The sequence below is a fragment of the Ursus americanus genome, chromosome 19 (assembly GCF_024610735.1).
Source record: "Ursus americanus isolate L20-20 chromosome 19, mUrsAme1.1.p, whole genome shotgun sequence".
Lineage (NCBI taxonomy): Eukaryota > Metazoa > Chordata > Mammalia > Carnivora > Ursidae > Ursus > Ursus americanus.
Window position 1 is genome coordinate 16071543 of NC_142145.1, and position 24549 is coordinate 16096091.

The 24549-nt window shown below is 47.8% G+C and overlaps 1 protein-coding gene across 1 annotated transcript in view; it reads right to left on the reverse strand.

The window, feature by feature from the left end:
- Positions 1-6919: 6919 nt before the first annotated feature.
- Positions 6920-24549, reverse strand: part of LOC123787560 (O-acyltransferase like protein-like) — a gene marked incomplete at its 5' end in the record, with an annotated part of 47311 nt that continues 29681 nt past the window's right edge. The window contains 5 exons of the mRNA XM_045790383.2: positions 6920-9148; positions 9427-9569; positions 14746-14932; positions 17534-17666; positions 19812-19925. Of these exons, the coding sequence (XP_045646339.2) occupies positions 9023-9148; positions 9427-9569; positions 14746-14932; positions 17534-17666; positions 19812-19925 (703 nt within the window). The remainder of the gene's footprint in view (positions 9149-9426; positions 9570-14745; positions 14933-17533; positions 17667-19811; positions 19926-24549) is intronic.

Consider the following 24549-nt stretch of genomic DNA (forward strand, 5'->3'; position numbering starts at 1 on the left):
CTAAAGAGCACGACTGCATGTGAAGCTCTTAATAATCAGGTGAGAAGACGGCACACGCCGCGGGTGTCAGCCAGCCTCTCCCTCGGCAGCCAGCGTGCCACCTGCTTGATGGCCTTGTCGATGAGCCGGCGCCGAGCGGCTAGAGAAAGAGGGGGAAGCAAGGCAAGCTTGAGCTTTCGGTCCTGCTGTTGCGCGGGTAGCAGGTACCACGGGTGAAGGTATCGGACTGTGAACGCTCCTTCGGGGCCCTATCCCCATCACCTGCAAGGTGGAGCCTTCAACCACAAGGGGCCACACGCCAGGGCAGGGGAGCCTCAGCGTTCCCGTGAGAAACTGTCACGTCCGAGAGCCCGAGCAGCGCCCCGTTTATCATCCCAGAAGTTATCCCGTTGATGAGGTAGGCAGGCAGCTGGAGAACAGAAGGCTGAGGTCACGCATTAGGAGCCGGAGGGGATGCGACTCCTAGACTCCCAGCTGGGAAGGCACAGTCTGGGGACAGAGAAGCGCTCCACTGCGAATCCACTTCCAAAGTAGAGAAAGCGTCCTCCTGTTCCCTCCGGTCTCAGCCCGGTGCATGGCTTCCCGCAGCCACCAGGCAGCTGCGGCTGCTTCCATTCCCATCTGGTCCCCCTGTCGCCCCCTTTCCACCTTCTCCTGGATGAAGCTCTGCTGGTTTTTGCTTACACCGAGATACGCTCGGTCTCTATCCTCTGCAGCGGATCACGACACCTGCTTCACTGCCTTGTACCAAATAGTAACTCGCAAATCAAATTTCGGCAACTGGGGATAGTTACTTCACCAACCTAATGTCTATACCTCAGGCCCATGATGCAACACGATATTTGAGATTTTTAAAATGTAATGAATGGCTGATGTATTTCCTCAACACTCCCAAGAGCAGGCACTGAGGGGTAGAGTATCGTTGACACTGCATAGGCTTGAAGCACATTTGTCTCAGGTCATTCCCTGTAAATTGAGACATTTCCCAAGAAGGGGCTTCTCCGTGTTTCAGAAGGCTTTAGGAGGCCACGAGCTTCATCTGATGCCGGAGGAAAAATTACCAGAGCTCAGGGCACAGGGTCATCCCACTCCCAGTGCGGATCTGGAAGTCACAGGCTGCCAGCCTCTGGAAGGGTCTCCATGGTTTCTGGCTCAGATTTGTGAAGTCCCGGGGCATGCTTGCAGAACCTGGAGGGAGCAAGGGGGCTTTCTGGGGAGATGTAGGAAGACTGAGTGAGGCTGCGAGAAGCAGCACATTGGAAGGAGCCTTGAGTTGCCACGTCTGGTCGTGAGACTCTCCCTTAGACTTCCTTAGTCCTCATTTTCCTTCAAGCGTGGACAAGAAAGTCCCCTCGGAATCCGCAAGGAGTGCAATCGTGCTTTCTATCCTCACAACTCCCATTACACTCCAGCTCGCCATTGTCTCTCTCCTCCCCTCCAGCCAAACTTCTGGAAGGAATTTTTCATAAAGGCCCTGCCTGATTAACCTTTCTCATCCTGAAAGCCTCAGAATGTGATAGCTAAGAGTGTGGGCTCTGGACTCAAACTGTTCGGGTTTGTATCTTGGTGTCCCCACCTGGCTGTGGCCTTGGGCAAATGACTTATCCTGTGCCTCATTTTCTGGGTGTGCAAGTGAGGATGAGAACAGTACTTCCCTCAGGGTGCTGTGTTAGGATTAAATGCCTTGGTTTCTACAAAGGGCCTAGAACAGTGTGTGGCATGTAACAGCCCTCGATAACTACAGCTGTTGTTGTCTTTCAAATCTCAGCTTCAGGCTAGTTTCTCAGAAATTCCTTCTTCAGCCTCCCGGTTAGAGTCAGGCTTTCATGGTTCTCCCCTAAGTTGTGATGAGGCATTTGTGGTGTTATTATTACCCTCACCTGGGACACTACAAGATCAAAGAGCGGAAATTACCTCTGTATTCGTCAACGCTGTATTCCCAGGGCTAAGCACAGTGCCTGGCACACGACAGGAGCAAGTAAACATTTGCTGAACATATAATTCCCGAAGGAATGGGGGAGTGAATGGGGGAGTGCGCACTTGCATGCAAGCATGAAGGGAGGCTGCCTCAGGGAGCCAGTGCCCCCAAACCCCTTGATAAACTCACTATGGAAGACATCTTTGGCCAAAGGATACCTGGTGGCTTGACAGACTACGACTCCCAAAGGGAGCCTTGTAGGGAGTCCCTTTGAACATGAGAAAGCTCACTTTGAGCCAAAGATGGTGCATGTCTTGGAGAAGTTGCTGTTTGCACATGAGTGTCATTAATTCAGACCGTGACATCGAACAATCCCATTACTCAGCGGGTCTGGTGGTTCAAAACCACGGTTGGCTACTTCCTAGAATCCTTCAGGAATTTTTGAGAGAAGTATAGGTGGCTGAGTCCTAGCCCACCTGCAAACCCCTGGAGTTACCCCGGGGCCTGAATTTGCGCAAAGCTCCTCAGGCGAGCCTGCGGCCTGCGCAGGCCAGCATCTGAGAACCTCTCGTGCTGCCAAATTCCATCATTTTACAGAGAAAGAGGCAGAGGCACACTGACACCGTGTCAAGATGGATAGCATGATTTTTTTAATGAACGATGAAGTAAACATAATTTGGTTGGGACGAGAAAATATGGTGTGCCTTTTGAAACAGTGCAGAACACAAACAATGCATGTTGGGGTTCATTAGCATGGCAACAGGCCCTGATGAGAAGGCCCTGGCAGCACCCCCTTCCCTTCCTATTGTGATCTGAGCAAAGATATTAGGTTGTCTGGGAGACTCAGTCGAGTTTCCACCAGCAGACTTGCCACACTTGGCTGGGGTGTATTTGCCAAGTTCAACACAGAATGACCAGTGTTAATTGTCTAAGTACGGACAGCCCAGGCACAAGGCCAAGTCCCTCCATGTAGGGGCTCTGCACCTGACTGTTTCCGGTTTGTGAGAACACAGCAATCAAAAGGATCATTCCAAACTCACAGTTTCTCAACGCGGGCACTACTGACTTTTATCAGATAATTCTTTGATGGGGGAGGGGTGGCTATCCCACGCACTGTTTTTTTTTTTTTTTTAAGATTTTATTTATTTATCTGAGATTGGGGGGGAGAACAGGAGCAGGGGGAGGGGCAGAGGAAGAGGGAGAAGCAGGCTCCTCACCGAGCAGGGAACCCGATGTGGGACTCCATCCCAGGACTTGGAGATCATGAGCCGAAGGCAGATGCCCAACCGACTGAGCCACCCAGGTGTCCCTGTTTTGGTTTTTTTTTTTTAAGTAGGCTCCAAACTCCATGCAGAGCCCAACTTGGGGCTTGAACTCATAACCCTGAGATACAGACCTGAGCTGAGATCAAGAATCGGACACTTAACCGACTGAGCCACCCAGCTGCCCCTGCATTGTAGCATGTCAAACAGCAGCCATGGCTTCTGCCCTCGGAAGAACAAGAAAAATGTCTGCAGACATTGCCAAAGCTCCCCTGGAAAGACAAAATCGTCCCCTCTGCCCCACTGAGCAGTATTTATTTATTTAACCTTACAAATGTATTACATTGTTTATCTAATCTTACAAATCCACCTTACAACGAATCAAAGGACTTGCAGCATTACATCAGGAATTTTTACTGGAGCCTTTTCCCCTATGGAGAAAATATTTTTAAAATATTTCTATGGATTTCATGAACAAAACCCAAAAACTCACAAACCAAAAGGAAAAGAGTGGTAAATTTGCCTACATCGAAATGTAAAGAGTTTATCATTTACAATGTTCCCACAGATGGGGAGAAAGTATTTGCAACACAAATAATCAACAAAGAATTAGTCTTTGGATACATAAAGGACATCTTAGAATCAATAACAACAAGAAAAACACTCAGTAGAAGAATGGGCAAAGGATATGCTAGGCAGTCTCTGAAAGGGAAGCTCCAAGAGCCATTAAACACATGGAAAACACTCAACCCCATCGGTAGACAGGGAAATGCAAACTGAAGTAATCAGACCCTACTCCTCAGGGATTTAACACTAAATTAACAGGTGACAGAACCAAGTGTTGAGGAGGGTCTTTTTTTTTTTTTTTTAAGATTTTGTTTATTTTATTTGACAGAGAGAGAGAGAGACAGCCAGCGAGAGAGGGAACACAAGCAGGGGGAGTGGGAGAGGAAGAAGCAGGCTCCCAGAGGAGGAGCCTGATGCGGGGCTTGATCCCAGAACGCCGGGATCACGCCCTGAGCCGAAGGCAGACGCTTAACAACTGAGCCACCCAGGCGCCCCAAGAGGAGGGTCTTGACTAATGGTATCTACTCCCCTCCTCGAGTAGTGGAGGTATAAATTGGCAAAATCACTTTGAGAAGCTGCGTAGCATTATCAGGAAAGTCTGAATATACATACGCCTGATAACCCTACGATTACTCTCCTGACTAGACACCTGGAAACTAACATATCTCCATGAAGAAACACATACAAGGAGTTTGTTACAACTATGTTTGCAAAAATGAAAAACTGGAAACATACCAAATGTCTACCTAGCAACTGGTGAATGGATAAATATTTAAGGCATGCATGCACTCAGTAAAACTCTATGAACGTCAGAAGTGAATTGCCAGCTACACGGACTGTGTTTAATGGGGAAAATCATATTCCGAAAGGCTATTACAGCATGGATCCAATTACATAGTGCTTAAAAACAACAAAGTACATAACATTTATAGACATGCGCATGTTATTAGTAAAAATACAAAAACATGGATGAAACTTGGATAAGAAGAGAGGAAGGACACGGGAAGCTGGAGGTCTACAATTGTGTTTACATGTTTTATTTATTAATTTTTTTTTAAGATTTTTTAAATTTTTTTATTTGACAGAGAGAGAGACAGCCAGCGAGAGAGGGAACACAGCAGGGGGAGTGGGAGAGGAAGAGGCAGGCTTCCAGCGGAGGAACCTGATGTGGGGCTCGAACCCAGAACGCCGGGATCACGCCCTGAGCCAAAGGCAGACGCTTAACGACTGAGCCACCCAGGCGCCCCTACATGTTTTATTTTTTAAACAGAAACACATTAAAAAGAAAAACGGCAAAATGTTACCCTGTGTTTATTGGGGATGATGGCTATGCAGGCTATCAACTGTTTCATTTCTTTAGCCTTGTTGGAATGTTTGAAATATTTTCTATTTTTAAAAAATAAACTTTAAAAAATAAAGACATCTGGAAAAGGCAGAACTATAGGGATGGAAAATAGATAATTGCTGAGGGCTGGGGGTAGGTATAGAGGTTGACCACAAAGGAGCCCCAGGAATGTTGAGGGGTGATGGAACTCTGTATCTTGCTCATGCTGGTCACAACCGTGTGCATGTGTCAAAACTCGCAAAAGTGGATACTTCTATAAATTTTTATAAATTATATCTCAACTTAAAAAAGAAAAAGAAAAAATTCATCTAATAAATGTAGGAACAAAAGGTGCAGAACCAGACGTTATTTTATGAGCTTATCTAATAAAAACGAAACACTACATAAAATTCGATTGTTACTTAAAAACATATATTAATACATTCCTAGTCGTAATCAATACATTTTTAAAATTGGCTTTTTACCGAGTATGAGTCTTTGCCTCTGTCTGGGTAACGCCATGCTCAAATGCCAGAGTTCATTCAGCAAGAGAGGAGGGACAGGCACATGGGTAGGCCGCCGAAAATGGCCGCCTCTGAGTGTGTTGTAGCATAGCATTATTTTAAGGCCCAGTTGGGGTCCAGGGACTGTAGTTCTAAAGGCTTCTCATCCTTTTAAATACTTTGGCGTCTCTGAACTTTGACCTGCACTGGAAGGGGGTCTGGTTGGGCCATCTGGGGGAAAGGTTCTTATAAAACTGAACATATCTAAGACCTGGCTGAGAGGTGGGGCCTCCTGGAAAAGAATTCACCTAAAAAAAGAAGCGGTTGATTCCATCACTGTTGTCAGTAGCCATTTATTGAACATCTACTGTGTGCCGGCCGTGGCGGTCAGGGCTAGTGGTGAACGGGGCATTTATGTAAAGAGGAAGAAATTGTCGCTCTGATCACCCTCCATCTCAGCACGCATAGACTCATACTGTATCCAAGGGAGAACGACCTCTGTTACAATAAGGAAAATCTGCAGGAGCCGTTTCTATAAAAACATGCTGAGCACTTAGCAGCACTGCATCAAAGCCTGAATGAGAAAACACAGCTGGCACAAGGGGGGCAGAGGGGACTTATCTGTGTGTGCCGTTTGGGAAGCTCATTTGTGCTCTGAAGGGACACAGTGGCCTGAGCACCCAACCAGCCCAGCCCACCTCCTGCCCAGAGAAGTTAGAGGAGAAGGCGGCGTGCTTTGGAGAGTGGAGTGGGGACAGCAGGTGTAGGAAGCGCTGACCCCCCGGCAGCTCTCAGCATTCTGAGAGCAGGGTGGTGGGAGGGCACAGCTCTCAGGAGAGCCAGCACCATTAGAAAGGGAGCTAGGAGGGTCCAGGGGTTCACAAGACAAGCGAGATATTCCTGCACTCTCCCAAGACCAGTCAGGAGGAACTTAAGGAGAGCTGGAGTTCCTTTAGATCTGCTGGGGGTGACTATACTGTCAATAGGACCTATTTTTATCTGTGGGTTGGTATGTGGGGATGAAACATGGATTTCAGAATTTAACAAGAATTAGAGGAGCCTCCCATCAATTGATGCTTTCTCTATGCTGCTGTCACTGCCTCTACAAATGTGAGTGAGTTTATTACTATTATTTGCTTGAGTTTATTATATAGAAAAATAGGGGAAAAAAAAACCCAGTATAATAAGGTCCCACATACCCATCACCCAGCTTCAAAAATTATCACTACATGCCCAATCTTGTTTCATCTATCCCACTTCCTCCTGATACCATTTTGAGGCAAATACCAAATTTTATCATTTCGTCCATAAATATTTCAGTATGCATCTAAAACATAAGAGCTGTAAAAAAAAAACATGACCACAATACCACTATCACATTAAAAAATTAATAAATCCTTCATATCTTCAAATATCCAGGAGGTGTTCAAATTTCCAACTGTCTCATAAATGTCATATGCTTTTTTACAGTTTGTTTCAGAATCGAAGGAAGGTCCCCATATTCTATAAATCTTAAACTCCTAGGGAATTCCAGATTGAAACAAAAAGCCAGAACAAAATTGGATTTTTCTATCCCTACTTTATATTTTATGAAATTGCAATAGTAGAGAGGGTATTTTTTTTTCCTTATTAAAAAAAAAACTTTGAGAGGCAATGGCGCTAGTAGTTATAAAAGCTATTTCCGTGGGCCCCAAGTTTCTAGCCTCATAACTAGAAGCACTTGGCAATTTGGCTGTCCAGCAATGTTGGAAGGCGAGGCATTTCCCACTGGGGTCCGTTGGGATTGTAATGTTCCTCCTTCTGTAAATGCCACCACCCACCCTCAAGATCTCTGAGGCCTAAGTCCAGGGGTCAGGTGCCAAATCAGCCACTAGGGGGCTCCCAAGGAACTCCGCGAACTTTGGGGTTGCTCAAAGAGCCAACTTGGTGCGTTCTAATACAGATACGGAACATGCCAGGCGGGGACTTGTCTCCTCGCTCACATCAGATTCTGCCAACAGAATAGACCAGGCCCCCGGGAGATGTGGCTCCCCAGGACGAGCTGGAAAAGGACAAGGTTAGCCGTCAACTGCCCTTTCGAAGGATTTGAGCTTAGCAGCCCTCCCCATCCACCAGTGGTCCTCCTAGTAGATCCAGCTGGAGAGACGTAGCGCATACAGAGATGGGGAGCATTCTGCGCTAATTAGCTCCTCGTAACCCCCATGATCGTTGATAAATCCTTCGATTCTTAAGTACACAACAAGTGTTGCTGTAAGTGATATTAAGCACATGCGAGGAGGGATGGTTAACGGGAAATCACACACCCAGGGAGGAACCAAGCCTGACACCCTGGACACCCTGGCCTTAGAAATCTCTGTTTCTAGGCCTCACTGCCGGAAACCGAGGGGTTGGGATGGAAGCCATTCCCTAGGGTCTCGTCCTTCTCCACTGGGAGTTTAGTTGAGGGACGGTATTCCTTCGTTAAAGCCGCAGTAACAGAACACCACACATTGGCTGATTTACCACACGGGTATGTATCATCTCACTGTTCTGGAAGGCGGAAGTCCTAACTCAAGGTGTCGGCAGGGCTGCGCTCTCTCGGAGGGCTCCCGGGGAGAGTCCTTCCTTGCCCCGGCTAGCTTCCGTGTCTGCTGGAATCCTTGGGGCTCCTTGGCTTGTAGGTAGGTGGCTGCCTTATTCCTGTACGTTTTCACACCTTCCTCCATCTGTGCAGATCTGTCTCTATGGCCAGACTTCCCCTTTTTTATAAGGACACCAGTCATATTGGATTAGGGCCACCTCCCCCCATGAACTCGTTTGAACTTGATTACCTCTGTAAAACCCTTACCCCCAAATAGGTCACGTTCTAGGGTACTTGAGGATTCGGACTTTGTATCTTTTTCAGTGGACACATTCAACCCCTAACAGGGACCACTACTGTAAAAGCGATAATGTTTGGAAGGCCTTTGCAATGTACCCATGAATAGTGCATGCCAGTGGGTCACCCAATCCTGAGGCTCCAGGACAAAGTTACAAGTCTACAAGGGTATCATGATAACACAAAAACGTGAAAAACTACATACTGTGATTTTACCAAGAAAAGCGAACATAACCCAAATTGCATTAAATTCACAAGGTTTGCTGTTTTCCTGTGATCTTTGCTATAGAAAATACATGGAGGACGAGTCCCCAAAAATCCAGGTTCTTTTTTTTTTTCTTTCTGAAAATGTACATCAGAGGGTGATTATTATGCTACTATATAGGTTATCAGAACGCGTTTATACAGTAAACTCTCAGAACTCTTTTCTGCATTAAGCACAGAGAAGTCGTGTATCTTAAACATTCACAAAATCAGATTCACAGCCCTTGCCAGGGGGACAAGCATTCGTAACCTAAATGAGGCCACGCCTGCTTTTGCTCATCACCAGCAGAACGAACCCCTTCATTCTTTCAGGTTTTACCAGAACGTTCACGGCCCTGCAGGCATTGGTCCCAGCAAGCACCGCTTCAGGTCCTGACATGGTTTCTCAATGCACAGCGTCAGGGCCAGCCCCATGATGAAGGTCAGCAAACAGTGTCCAGAGAAGAGATAGAACTGGAGAGAAAAAGGGGCAGAGTCGGACGCAATCTTGCTACCAGATTCCTGGCTGTATGAAATGCATCTGTAAGGCAGACAGCCCTGAACACTAAAACTAGAATAAATACCATCAACGAAAGGTATTATCCTGAAGCCCACCCTCAAATAAAACAAAGGACGACAGGCTCTTCGCAACAACGGAACAAGCTTCTCCCCAAGCCAGCGGGTGGCTTTGTTGGTCCAGCAGCGAAGGGACAGTGGAGTCAGGCCGGAGCCAGGAGCAGGGACTCACTTACCATGTTGGTGTCGGTGTAGTGAATGAGCGTTTCTTGGAGCCCGTTGTAGAGCACGATGAGAATCGGGTGGGCCAGGTAGCAAGCGTAACTGATGCTGGCGGGGAGCGTCCAGAGCCGGCAAGAAAGCAGCCGGGTCACCAGGCCTGCGGGGAACCGACAGCACGGTTCACGGAGCCGCGAGCGCCTCTCCGGCTCCGCGGGGTCATCCCTGCTCCTGAGTGTGTGAACCTCGTCGAAGAGGGTCTTTATTCTCATTTTTAAGAGACTGTGCCAAAACAACCAAACAAAAAAAAAACCCCACAAGAAACAAAAGACAAAAAACACTTCCCTTTGCAGGAATATGAAACAAATAAGAGACACTAACGTACAGTTTACCGTCCGTCTACTCCCTTCGTACGCTCTCAGGGCCGGAGCACAAAACATGGCACATGCAAGACGAGGGGCCAAGTCCTTCCACCAGCTTCGGATCTGGCTCCAGAGCAGCCCAGGAGCCGCTGGGCCTTGGGACGAGGCGGTGGCATCGCCAGACCTCGGCCTTGTCATTGGTTATGGACGGGCTTGCATTTGGTCAGCTGCTAGTCCCTTTCAGGACAAATATTCTGTAACTTGGTATAACTTCTAGAACTGCGCTGTCTCACATGATAGCCACTACCCATTTGGGGCTATTTAATTTCAAGTAATTAAAATGAAGTGCAATGAGACATTCCTTTCTGCATGGGACTTCCTGCTCTCTCTGGTGGCTGGAAGAGGGGTCTCCCACAAGCTATGTCCACCTAGATCCTTGTCTATTTGCCATGAGGGTCTTTGCAGATGGACTGAAGGTAAGGTACTCGAGATGAGATTATCCTGGATTAGAGTGGGCCTCAAATCCACACGAGTGTCCTTATAAGAGACAGAAAGGAGACATGGACACACAGAGGAGAGGTGCAGGGCAAAGCCATGTGAAGACAGAGGCAGAGACTGGAGTGAGGCACGCACGCACCCACAGGCCAGGGAACTTGGGGCTTGCCAGCAGCCACGGGGGTGGGGGCAGGAGAGAGCACGGAACAGATCCCCACAGGGCTTCTGGAAGGACCTTGCCAACACCTTGATTTTGGGTTTTTAGTCTCCAACACTATGAGAGAGTCACTTTCTGTCGTTTTAAGGCAAGAAAGAAAGAAAGAAAGAAAGAAAGAAAGAAAGAAAGAGAAAGAGAGAGAGAGAGGGAGGGAGGGAGAGAGGGAAAGAAAGGGAGAGAGAAAAGAAAATAAAAAGCTTGTCTTTCTTGTCCACAAGCCCCATCTCGAGTGCTCAGTAATGCATCATGAGGTTTCAGTTGCCCAGGACAAAGTCTTTGCTGCCATCCCAGATTCTGTTCTTTCTCCCGTATCCCACAGAGCGCCGCCAGTCTATCATTAAAACTATCTCTCTCCAATCAGACCCTTTCTCCCCCTCTCCTTGAGTACCCCCTCATCGAATCCACCAGGGATTCCTCCTCCACGGACCCCTACAGTAGCTTCCTGCCGGATCTGATGGTCTCTCTGCTCTTGTTCTTGCCGCCCTACAGTCCCCAGGCAACATCTAGAGTAATCTGTTAAATCACAGGTCAGATGACGTTACATGACATTTAAAATAAAATCCAGATTTTTTCCTGCGGCCATGAAGACCCTGCATGACCTGGCGGCCACCTTCCTCTGTGTCCTCATTCCCATCGCTCTCCCACCTTGATCCTAATTCCCAACTCGCTGGTTTTCTTGCTGTTTCTCCCACCCATTGAACTCATTCCAGTCTTGAGATCTCTGCTTCACCATTCCTTCTGCCTGCAATGCTTTTGTACCACGTATTTGCAAATGCACCCCTACTCCAGTTACCCTCCGGTCCCTGCTTTACTTTTATTCACTATATATATCTGCCCTGGAATTATATTATAAATGTATTTACTTACTGTGGCTCTGGATTTGTTTCCTATGACTGCTCTAACAAGTTGCACAAACATGGTGGCTTGAAACAACCAAAATGTATTCTCGCGCCATTCTGGAGACTAGAAGTCCAAAACCCCTATCACTGGCTGAAATCATGGTATTGACAGGGTCACATTCCCTCTGTAAGCTCTAGGGAAGAATCCATTCCTTGTCTCCTCCAGCTTCTCAGGGCTTCTGGCATTCCTTGGCTTATGGCCACTCCCACTAACATCAGCATTTTCAACGCTCTGCTCCACCTTCATATCCCCATCTCCTCGGTGTGTCTGTCAAAGCTCCCTCTGCTCTCCTCTTTTAAGGATACACGTGACTGCACTTAGGGCCCACCGGGATAACCCAGCATAATCTCCACATCTCCCCATCTCATGTTGGCCACCATCATATCTGCAAGGTCCCAATAAGACCTGATATCGTGGGGGCCATTATTCAGCTTACTAGAGTCTCCTGGTCTCTCTACTTCCCCTAGCCCTCTGTGATCTCCTACAAGAGAGAGATTGTTTTCTTGTTATTGCTTCTAGCCCCTGCATCTCAGTGCTTGGCATAAAACAAGCATTTGATAAGTATTTTATGAGATTGAGTGAATAAATAGAGGTGGATTCACAGACAAAAGATGCATTTGCCCCAAAGTGAGTGCCCAAGGAGAAGATCAACCAAGATACTACTGGGGTCATACAGTTGTAGAAGAATTAAGTCAGCAAAGAGCACAGGTAAACCAAACACAAGAGAACATTCCTGAGGCAAACAGTATCTTGTTCATATCACCGCTACAATTGGTTCCAGCCAACCACTAATCACATTAAATTAATGGTGTTGATTCAGATTTTATTGGCTTTATAGTTTGACGGTTACTCTATTATTTTTTTTAAGATTTTATTTTTAAGTAATCTCCACACCCAACCTGGGGCTCGAACTCACAACCCCAAGCTCAAGAGCCACACACTCCACCAACTGAGCCAGCCTGGTGCCCCATTTCTATGGTTAATTTATAAATTTGTTTTGGCTTTGTAAATGTGTGTGCTATAAACATAAAAGTTTGTGTCTAGGTTTATGTTTGCTCATGTTTAGGTAAAATTAGAATTAAAATTTAAGCCAATACAAGGGATCCAAAAGACTTCTTATTCCTTCAGAATGGGTCCATATATTATTCAAGGTTGAGGACCATTGCTGTAGGACAGAAAGCAGCCCTGAAAGTTTTGACTGGAGGAGTAACGTATCAGAAGATGACTCTGGCGACTCAACAGAACACGACTTTGCATGGAACCACACCCCCATGGTCTACGCTGGCCCTGACTGAGCTGGCGGACACATGATTTGAGCCGTCAGGATCCCTTCACACCCTGAGAGTCTCAGCGAACACTTCTTCTTCAGATTTCCCTTTATAGATATACTTGTCTAAAGGTCACCAGGTGGATACATATTTTCTAGAACTGTATCTTGCCTATCACCTCCTACATTCACCTACTAACCAATCTTGAGATCTCAAAATAGCGTTGGAGACGCAAACCTAGAACGTCAGTCACACCTAGATAACTGTGATCGGCTAACGACAACAGACTTCGAAAAGACACATTGCTCCAGAACAACCAAAGAGCTAGTCTGTCACCTGGATTGATGGAGATATTGTCCATACTCAGCCTAATGGTCGATAGCACTTACTAATCCACTGTAATGATATTGCTGCAAATTCGATTAATCTTCTAACTTGACCTAAGTCACTCCCTCTAGCAGGTTAATTCTTCATTGAGCTCGACTTTTCACATTAGACAGGAATACTGTGATGTTTGCCACATACCATGGGCCAGGGGGAGTAGTTGCCTATGTTCTGAGGCTCTGGGGACAACTTAGGGTCACTGTCACTGGGTGGGAGCAGCGTTAGGGTGTGGTCATGTGATTCAAACAGCTGCCCAGAAATGCAAATACATCAGTCAGAGAGAATGCAACCCACTTCGTTAATGTCATTTCTCCATATAAGGAAAAGCTTTTACAGTTAAAATATTAAAGGACAAATCCCTCATCATTATATACTCACCAAAGTCAAAAACGGCTTTACCAATCAAACATCTGGGAGGGGTACTGTTGCAGAGAAATGAAGGTCATGGGCTTTGAGCATTGGCCTGCACTTGGTCTGGGTTCACTTCCTAGCTCAGCCTCTACTGAGCTTGACCTTCACGAGTTACTTCATCTCCAGGCACCATCTTTCTCAAGAGAAACAGCTCCTGATGGTTCTATCCATAGGGGTATGGCCAGGGTCACCCGGGATCGTATGGGTGAAGTTCTCCATGGGGCCCAGCATAAGCCTGTGCTCAATTAGCGGGAGATGTTGGGATCATTTTATCATTTTTCTCCTTAAACCATGATTTCCAAACACTTCTGCTGAGGCTAACTGGGTTGGGTTCACAGGCCCAAGTGGAAACGCATCCTGATTATTTCTCTAGGGTGGAAAGGGGTCATGGCTCCACCTGGCTCACATTCATCGCTTTAGGGCTTCTGGGCAGTGTGGGGCCAGAACTTTTTCTGGATGATTCTTGCCAGGCGTTCTCCTGTCATTTTCTTTTCTTTTTTTTTTTTTTTTAAAGATTTTATTTATTTATTCGACAGAGATAGAGACAGCCAGCGAGAGAGGGAACACAAGCAGGGGGAGTGGGAGAGGAAGAAGCAGGCTCCCAGCAGAGGAGCCTGATGTGGGGCTCGATCCCATAATGATCATGCCCTGAGCCGAAGGCAGACGCTTAACTGCTGTGCCACCCAGGCGCCCCTCTCCTGTCATTTTCTGACACCTCAAGTACCCAGTTCTTACCTCATGCCAAGTAGAAAAGACAGGGGGAAAATGTCAGGTGACTTGAATAGACATTTCTAATCTGGAGAAGAATCCCTTTCTTTCCATTTAAGCCCTTTCTGATTGACTTTTCCACACATTGAAAGCCGGGCTCAGTTGAGACAATTTCCCTGCTTATCAGAGGGCTGAGGGGATCTTGGGAACTACTCAGTCTATACCCTCAGGTAAGGAAACTGAGGTCCAGGGTGAGCGTGACCAGAACTTTCGTCTCCGGCACTGGTACTTTGTCCTCACTGTGTGACCCTATCTTTCTCCTGCAGCTTCCAAACTAGATTCATTGGAAAAGCTGCAGATTTTTCTTTCAGAACCTGCATTTGTACATAAACCAGGGTAAAAATCCAAAACAGAATATGCGGGCAGTTCTCCCCCAGGATATAAACCAATGGATGTTTTTGAGTCAGTAGCAGTCTTTCACCAACCACTCCAGCGAATAAAAAAGCCCTTCCGTGTACGTTGTTTTTGCATTTGTCGCCTTTAAAGGGACACGGCGTGAACCCGCAAGCAGCAGCCCACGCCACACCATACCTCCATAGCCTTCCTGACACGCCAGCATGACCCAGCCCACGGCGGCCGCCCACAGGGTCCGGTGGAGGGCCTGGTACAGAGCAGCGGCAGGGGAAGAGGTGGCAGAGGCGTCATCGAGCACATACGCCAGAGCGACCACTATAAACAGGGTGGACAGCGAGCAAATCCACCCCAGCAGAGCCTGAGCCTACGGGGAAAGAAGAGGCGTGGTCAAGCCAATTGAGCCTACAGGGAAAGGAGAGGCGTGGTCAAGCCAATTGAGCCTACGGGGAAAGGGGAGGCGTGGTCAAGCCAATTTGGACGTTGCGTATTTACCTCTTTCTACACTAATTCAGTTTTTTCTCTTATTAGTGTCACTTTACGTATCTATTTGTAAACCTCAATCAGTGCCCAGCTTCGACTAAAATAGAAGGTTCAGACTAGTGGTGATGAGGGGTCAGGGTTGGGGTGGGGTAGGGGAGAGTGGGGGGCGTGACCACGAAGAGTTAGCACAGGGGCGATCGTTGTGGTGACAGCAGAGTTGTGTACCTTGCTTGTGGTAGTGGTTACACAACTCTGTGTGCTAAAGTTGCACAAAACTATATACACACACAAGTGAGTGCACATAAAACTGGCGGATCTAAGGCCTGTGGGTTGCGTCAATGTCAATTTCTTCGTTGTGATAAGTTACCATACTTCTGTAACCTGTTACCAGTGAAAGAACCTGGGTCAAGGGCACACAAGACCTTCTATACTATTTTTGCAACTTGCCATGAATCTCAAATAATTATTAAATGAAAGTTAGAAGGGAAAAAAGAAAAGATAATATTCTAACCCACTCCTGACCTCCCATTCTGTTCCTTAACCTAAGAAGGCTCCTGGATTGGTTCTGTGCCCACCAACAGTGCTTCCGTCACGCGGTCTGTACCTGGGCTGCACCCTAGTCATCGGGGTCATAAAATGGCAGCAGGAGTGGGAGAATGGAGAACTTTCCAGCTCAGAGAAGAGCCCCATGGGTTAAATTCTATTACCGGGCTCAGTTCAAGGTCTTAGATCTTATGTCACCTTACTTGACCTTTTTAGACTCACACCTGTCTTCCAAGAATCTCTCTCTTGCTTCTCTGTTCCAGTTCCCAAGTTGCTGTGATGACCCCTCCACTGAACCAAGCTAGCATCTTATCAGTCCACCGTCTAGTCTCTAAAGAGAAGCTCTCCCCTCTTTGGCTTCAGATTCCTGCGCTAGGTTCTGGCTACATTGGAAGAAAACCATTTCCTGGGGGGGGGGGGGTCTCCACAAGCCCCTTCTTTTAGGCTAGGATCCCCTTCACTCTTTCACTGATAATGCACCCTGCCTCAACTCATTCCTAGCATAGGGCATCGGCCCCAGCTGCCTCCAGCTTGACCTCTGTGTTCATATTTTCTGGCTTCTAGAGGTTTGAGTTTCGTCTACCCATCCCTTCTATTTTGTTTCTCCAGCACAGCTTGACCTGTATTCTGCTCCCTACTCCCCGGTCCTGACTCAACCCCTGGAGTGTTTGCAAATGCTCTGTCGCAAAGAGCCCCTCTGCTCCCTGGGTACCTGGAACCTGGTTGACACTGAAACACCTCTTTGGTGGCACTCTGTTGTAATCTACAACTGACTTGTGCATTTTCAGGGGAAACTCCAACCCACAGGAAAAGTCACGTAGCCCTTATACATCCATTCTGTCTAATGAAGCCCTGTCTCCTGTTGCTGCCGTAAGCAACACAAGATTTTCCAAGGACAAAGACCTCTTCTCCGGAGCATCTAGGTGAGGTACCCTCAAGACCTAGGCAAGCAAAGGTAGGGCTTAGCGGAGGAGATTTGGGGCTATCGCTGTACCCTAATAGTGCGAAGGAATTATTGGCACTTCATCCATTGAAATGCAAATTATCCTTCATTCATTTGTTTATTAAGTGCCTTCAGTGATTTCAGAACCAGACGCTGGGGATTCAGAGGTAAGACTCGGTCTACGCTCAAGCTCTAGGGGCTCAATGAAAGCCATATGAAGAGGTTTTGCACATTCAAGGGCAACACCAGGGTAGTGTTTTAAATAGATTGCCCAAAGGGTGGATTTGCGATGGACAAGACAAGAAGTCCAGGCAAGAGATGAGAAGAGCTTCAGTGAGGTTAGTTGGACAGGCTGAGAGGACAGCAGAGGAAATAACAGGGGGGCTTGGTGGAGGATTGCCTGGGAGGAGGGTCAATGAGGAGGACATGTCAAAGATGAACCCAGGCTTCTGGCTTGAATAATGAGGTTGGATGGCGAACCAGAACGACTACCCACAAAGGGGCCAGGGAAGCAATTTTACCTGGAGGACAAAGTGACAGCTTCTTTCCCCTTAGACACCTTGTGTCTTCAGGCCCAAATGGAGCCATTGAATCTGACCAAGAATCCTGTCTATAGAAACCAAGGAGCTTGTGCTGTTAGAAAGTAACTATGGCCTTCCAGAAGAGGGCCTTGCCAGTGCAAACTCTCTGGGTGTGTTTTTCCCATATCAGTGAGTTCTCTGGGTCTGTACCAAGGCTCCAATGGGTTGGAACACCACTGGGTTCCAGTCCTGGAGCTTTCTTAAAGGCGCTCAGTGAGGGAAGCAGAGAATTAGCCTCTGGCAAGAAGATAAGGTCTCTCTTCCTCTCTAGCACCAAGAAACATTGCTGACACACCACGGCCCAATAAAGCACTGAGCAGTCTGATTCCTGCCCATGGCTTTCGACGAGCCTGGCCAAATGGGCCACTCCAGTCCCAAGCAGACCCAGCCTTTACCGTGAGGTGTGGGGCAAGCTTACCTTGGTTTTAAGAATGTTTGCCTGGTGGTTTTGGTGCATAAAAATGCTCAGAAAGAGGCCCACGAGGAATGGCCCGTATCTGCAGTAGGGCTTAGTGTAGTACTCCAAGAAATACAACACAGTCGCGTGTTCACTGAAAAACACAAGAACAGAAGGCAAAAGGGTCTGTTTGATCTGGACCTGAAAAAGGGAATCCCTCAGATGTCCATTGGTGCAATCAGCAAATCCAAAGGAAAATGTGGGGTACATTTGTTCATGTCCTCAGTAATGATCCACAAACAGTAACCTCATGAGCCCGCCTTAGACCACAGCTGCCTTGCTAAAATTCCAAATTCCCTTGGGCCCCTCCACCCTAGATCCCGAGGAAATATGACGACTGCGTTCCTTTTAAGTAGTTGTTTCTGGTAGCTGGTACATCAGGACAGCTCTAAAATTCCAGTTCTCAACTGGGTATTTACCCCAAAGATACAGACATAGTGAAGAGAAGGGCCATATGCACCCCAATGTTCATAGCAGCAATGTCCACAATAGCTAAATCGTGGAAGGAGCCGAGATGCCCTTCAACAGATGACTGGATTAAGAAGCTGTGGTCCATATATACAATGGAATATTACTCAGCCATCAGAAAGAACGATTTCTCAACATTTGCTGCAACATGGACGGCACTGGAGGAGATAATGCTAAGTGAAATAAGTCAAGCAGAGAAAGACAACTATCATATGATTTCTCTCATCTATGGAACATAAGAACTAGGAAGATCAGTAGGAGAAGAAAGGGATAAAGAAAGGGGGGGTAATCAGAGGGGGGAATGAAACATGAGAGACTATGGACTCTGAGAAACAAACTGAGGGCTTCAGAGGGGAGGGGGGTGGGGGAATGGGATAGGCTGGTGATGGGTAGTAAGGAGGGCACGTATTGCATGGTGCACTGGGTGTTATACGCAACTAATGAATCATTGAACTTTACCTCAGAAACCAGGGATGTACTGTATGGTGACTAACATAATATAATAAAAAAATATTTTAAAAAATAAAATAAAATAAAATTCCAGTTCTCAGGAGTGAACTTCTTCATGGAAGCTATTACAGAATTCGGTTGCTTGGGCCACATCCCTGGAGACTGTGATTCAGAGGTCTGAGATGGTGCTTGCTAGAAGCATCGGTGGATTTAAAAGCTCCCAGGTGCGTCTCATGTGCTTCCAGAATCGAGAACCCCTGGGCTAGATGGGAATGAGCCTCTTCCTCAGTCACCCGGCAGTGTCCACAGAAGACGATGACATGACAGGAAGGGCATGGTGCTCCTCGGGTCAAAAAACCTGGGGTGTCTTCATTCATGCAGTCATGCAGTCATGCATTCATTCCCCTCGCAAATACACAGTGAGCACGGTGAGCCAGACATGGCTCAGGGCTATTCTACATCAGGAGGTCAGCGAAGGTTCCTCTGAGAAATGATGTTTGCACTGACACCTGTAGGAAAGCCCTGCCAAGATCTGGCTTCTAAAGGAAAAGCATTCTAGTGTAAGGGAACAGCAAGTGCAAAGGCCTGAGGAGGGAGCACGCTGGGTGTGGGGCGGTAAGAAGGCCAGTGTGGCCAGTCCAGAGTCAGCACATAGGGGACTGATAGAGGAGGTCAGACAGGGATTTTATTGTGGCAGCACTGGGAAGCCATTGGACAAATCCAAGCAGGTGACTGACAGGATCTCACTCTGCCTGCTGCATTGAGAAGAGATTAGCAGAAAATCGGACCACTTTTCCCCATATGATACACAGGGTGGTTATAAGGAAGAATCGTTCGATATACCTCACTGGGGAGGCAAAATAGCATAGTGGGTAAGATCCTAGGTTCCACTCACACCTATGTCACTTACTAGCGGTGTGACTTTCAAGGGATGACTCCAACTTCCTTAAACTTGAGTCTCTCCAGCCAATTATTAAGAGCTTCCAAGCGCAAGTTCTCTACTGAAGGAGAAACCCAATGCGACCACGTGGGGGCGCTCCTCTCCTCCGAGAAGCATTTCAACGGGCAGCAGTGAGTTCCCCATACTTTCAGAGAAGATTCCCCTCCACCCCACCACAGTGCAAGTTGAAAGGTTCGGAAGTTTGGAAACAAAAACGTAATCAACTTTCCCATCCAGGCTGAACATTTCCCACCCAGTTTTTCCACAAGCCAGTGCACACAGCACAAACAGCCTGGGACTCATGGAGCAGCCCTCCCTGGGAGGTCCTGGCCATCCGGAGGGCAGGCAAGGGAGAGTGGCAGGCTGGGAACTGCGGGTTACCTTGCTTCTGATGGAGCTGCGACCGGAAGGGTATAAGCCAGTGTGAGCAGCGCCGTGGCAGTGAAAGATGCCAAGAACAGCACGGCTCCGAGGAGGACAAGGACATGTTTACTTCTGCAAAGAGAGGACATTGACAGAAGCACTCTTCAGTTTCCCTCATCGCAACATTTGTGGCCGCGAAAGATTTGAAAGTTTGGCAATCAGAGGCACTTCCTGCTAGGGCGGCCTTTGAGGGAGGCTGATGTGGGGGCAGCTGTGGCAGAGTGGGCTGCAGTTAGAGAACTGGGTTAGCCTTTAAACTTGACCGTTTACTGGCTGTGCGACCCTTGGCAGGACCTTGAACTTGAATTTCCTCATCTTCACCCTGAAATTTATGATGCAGCGCAAAATGAGACCATGCTTGGGAATGTCCCTTGCCAGCCACGAGGACATACATGGTGGTTGATTTAGGGGAGAAATGACTGTCAGGCACAGGGGGACGCAGGGAAGGGAATAGCATAAGGGAGCCAGGATTCTTCTCCCACCCAGATGCAATCTGAAACAAATATCTGGGTGCTGGTAGTTGACACGGGGTTAGGAATGAGGGATGGGGTGTGGAACAGGAAGCAGGGAAACCTAATACTAGGGACATGTTATCAAGGTGGCTAATGCTCCATTCTTCCAAAATGTTCTAGGGAGCCTTATGAAATGCTCCTGAAAACTGTCTCGGGAGATGAAAGAAAGAAGCCTTTTCTAGTGTCTTCTATCCCCCATGGGTCAAGGGAGGCCCCACAAAAGCCAATGCCGCCACACTTTGGGACTACACATGTTTAAGGCCAAGAGGAGTCCTGAAGGAATCCCAGCTGCAGGATATAGGAGGTTCTGGGACAGGAACTGAGATTTAGGGACACAGGCTCAGAGCAAGGCAAAGTCTGGTTGCACCTACTCAGAGTCATGAGGGCTGGGACCAAGACGATCTGCAGTGGTACAAAAGAAATGTCAAACACAGGTGCAGGACTGTCCAGGCACAACCCTGCCTGGATGATGCTCCTGACAAGCCCATTCCACTGCTCAGAGTTGCTGTGGTTCTTCTTGAGAAAGGGATATACGACTAGTGATGCAGGGAGCAAGTGATTTTCGTCCAGAGTGCCAATTCTACTTTAGTGTTAATGCTTGGAATGGAGGCGTGTAGCTCAGTGGTGCTGTGATTGATTAGTAATGTCTGCTGTGAGCGTAGGCTGGGAAGTTATGACAACAATGCCATCTATTTACTGTGCCTTTTGCCAGACTATCTAATTCTGCCCTCCTTGAATGACTGGCATTCTATATGAGTGTGTTCTCTAAAGAAAAAAGCCTTAACTTTTATACCTCCCACCACGTAGAAGCTAAATGTAGTTGCGTGGCCACAAGCTTGGCTGGTTTTTAGCTGAGGGACTGAAAGCTGCCTTCCATGACAACCTCTAGGAAAGATGCTGACTCTGGGGCCAGGGCTCCTAAGTCACGAGGACACTCAAGTAGGTCCCCAGTAGGTCTGTAGTTGGGAGGTACTAAGAATTCATGGTCTTAGGTGGGTGGTAAGCCATTCAGTCAGGACATCCAATAAAAACCCACATCCACCCAAGTAAATATTTGTTGAACTCCCTGGAGGACTTGAGCCCATCTGTGGCATCTCCCCTCAGGAGTCCGACAAGTCGCCCCTGGCTAACCACCACTATAATAAAACTAGTAATGCCTCCTAACATAGACTCTCATGGGCTGGAGTGGGTCCCCCCCGCCCCAATTCCAACTTCCAGCAACTCAGAATGTGACTCTGTTTGGAGACAGGGTCTTTAAAGAGGTCGTTACAATGAAATGAGGTCATCGGGATGGGCCCTCATCCAATCTGAGAGGAGCAGATTAGGACTCGGACAACCACAGAGGGAAGACCATGGGGAGACAGGGGGAGAGGCCTCAGAAGAAACCAACCCTGCTGACACCTTGATCTTAGGCTTCTAATCTCCAGAACCACGAGGAAATAGATTTCTGTTGTATGGTACTTTGTCACGGCGCCCAGAGCAAGCGACTACGCATAGGGACCAAAAGAGACAGGGAGATAGTGCCACACGGCCCACCTTACCTCCTGCTTGTCCCTTGTCCTCCTGAGCCCCTGAGCCGCTGATCAGGGCCTTTGACCACAGCCCAAACGGCCCAGTGCCAAAGCCTTCCCTCTGCCAACTCAGGTTAGCAGTTATATTTTCTGGCTTTTGGAGGGGACTATTCCTGGGACAATGGGATTGAGAAAGTCACAGACTGCCATCCCCATTCTCTCAAGAGGGATGGTCCCTCAAAAAGATCCACTCAGGGGCCATAGCCCAAGAGGAGGAAGGAATAGCAGAGGGTCTCCCTCTCTGAAAAGACCCCCGTCTTCCTTGCAAGCCTGTCAGCCCTCAGCAACCCGGCCAGGATTCCCTACAGGATTTCTCTTGCTCTTTTTTCACGACATAACTGGACCAGCAATCAGTACATCTTGCTGCAAATGTCACCTCCGAGGAAGCCGGGAGAGGCTTGCCCTTTCTCCACTGCCAGGGCTGCCGGGCCTGCTGGGGCCTCACACCAGACCCACCTGTTCCTGCAAGCACTGGCCAAGGTCTCCAGTGCCCTTCGAGCAGCCATAGTCCAGCACAGAGCCAGGGCTGTGACCGCGCCAGAGAACAGGTCAACCCGGCTCTGCTGGGCCCAGCTGCTCCCCCGACCCTGCGGGAGCTCTCACGGTTTGACCGCCTTGTAGGAGCGAGAGTCCACCTCAGGGGGGCCCTGTGGGCCTGAGCAACTCTCAGCTCCTGCTCAGGGAGCCCCTCCCCTGGCAGCAGGAGAGATGAGTGACCCAGGAGTCCTCCGGGAATCCGCCCACCCTTTCTAAGGGGCTTGGGGGGACAGGGAGCTTGGTCAGCGTCCCAAACCCCCCTTCACCTCCTCTCCACCTTCCTTGCCTGATCCATGGCAGGGTGAAGGTAGGGGGTCACACGAATTCCTAATTTCCATCACTCTCAGTGATTGCCTCCGGGGAGATGTGAGCATCACATAAGCAGGCATCGAGTGGCAGATCTTTCTACCAGAGGATGTTCAGAGCTATTTTTTTAAATCTCCATTTCCAAAATAAATAGCCAAGTGATTATTAGATCTCATTTCCATCTTATTACCAGATTTGGTTTCGATTTCATATGCTTTTATCAGTTCCGTTAGGCTATCAAAAATGGCACTCCCCACCCCTCAACCCCCACTCTGAGAAAATAAGCCGTTCGATTCAGATGCTTTTGTTTCAGCAGACTGGGTGGAGGAGAACTTGGACCTCCCCGCTCTCCCCACAGCAATCATACAGAGACAGACATCCCCCAGCATCGGGCATTTTCTCACGTCTCCACAACCCTTCACTCACCTCGGGGGAGTAGAACTAAGAAGGGGTGAAGCAGGAAGCCTGTGGGAAGGGGTGAGGTTGAGCAAGGGGAATGTGGACCCTTCAGTTTGGGAAGCCTCCATTAACATCTGCTCCACACCAATACCTTCTGGAAAGGGTGTTTACAGAAGAAGCAAGGAAGGCGATTGATTGCCCAGAGAAGGGGACCCTCTGTGGAATAGGGATGGTGCAGAGAATAGGGAGATGGCCATCCCTGCATGGGTTTAGCAGAGGAGCAGAGCAGGGCGCTAGCAGTGGCTTATCCAGACACCCTCCCCTGAGTCCCTGTGACACTGAGAGGGGCAAGGGGCCGCCCCTGCTTAGGGACAGCAGCTGGGGACAATGGCGATGACAAAGCATCTCAAGTAACAGGTAGCCGAGTGACATGTGGTCACACATGACTGACAGGCAGGCGCTGGACTGGCTCCCATGTGTATGACCTCGCTTTGTCCTCCAGCCCTGACGGGAAGCACTACCATCTCCTTTTACAGAGACGGAAGTTGAAGATGGGAGTCTCGCAAGCTACCCTGGACCCCCTAGCTATTGACTTCCCAGTCAGGATTGGAACCCATGTCTTCTGACTCAAACTCACTATCCCAGCAAACTGCCTTTGTGCTTAGTGGAATCCATGGAACATTTTTTTTAATGATTAGTAAAACAAACAAACTATCCAAACGCCTCTTTACATTTAAAGTTAGAAAGCGGTGTGTGCTTAAGATATGTGGAAAAGCAGATTTTCCTTTTTTTTTTAGTTGCCTAATTCTTAGATTAAACTAAATGCTCTCTCACTCTCTCAAATAAATAAATAAATCTTAAAAAAAAATATTAGGATGCATTTCCCTTGCCCAGGATACTTGAATGTTCTCATGTGGCTGGAATGGGCAATATTCTGGGTCAGCCTGGAATTTAAAGGTCTGTCCGCAAAGAGCATTAACAGGTAACTGTGACATAGAGCTGGTCAACACACATTTGGAACTCAGCTGTACCGTAGTAATTGAAGACTTGCAAGTTAGATGTGAAAAATGAATGTTTTCTTACATATCAAAATAACAAGGTTTGTACTTTGTTCTGTATTATCATTAACGTTCCATATTGGCAACAGTGTAATTAGATGGCCAGAGGACTGAATATTGATAGATCTTTAAGGAAAGCAATTTGTCATTATGCTTCGAGAGCCTAGAAGACATTCATGCTCTTTGACCTAGTGATTTCCCTTAAAGATATGCATTCTAAAGAAATATCGGAGTTGGAGACAAATGGTGACCATGAAAATATTTATCAGACTGTTACCTACAAAAGCATAAAATCAGAAATAATCCAAGCATT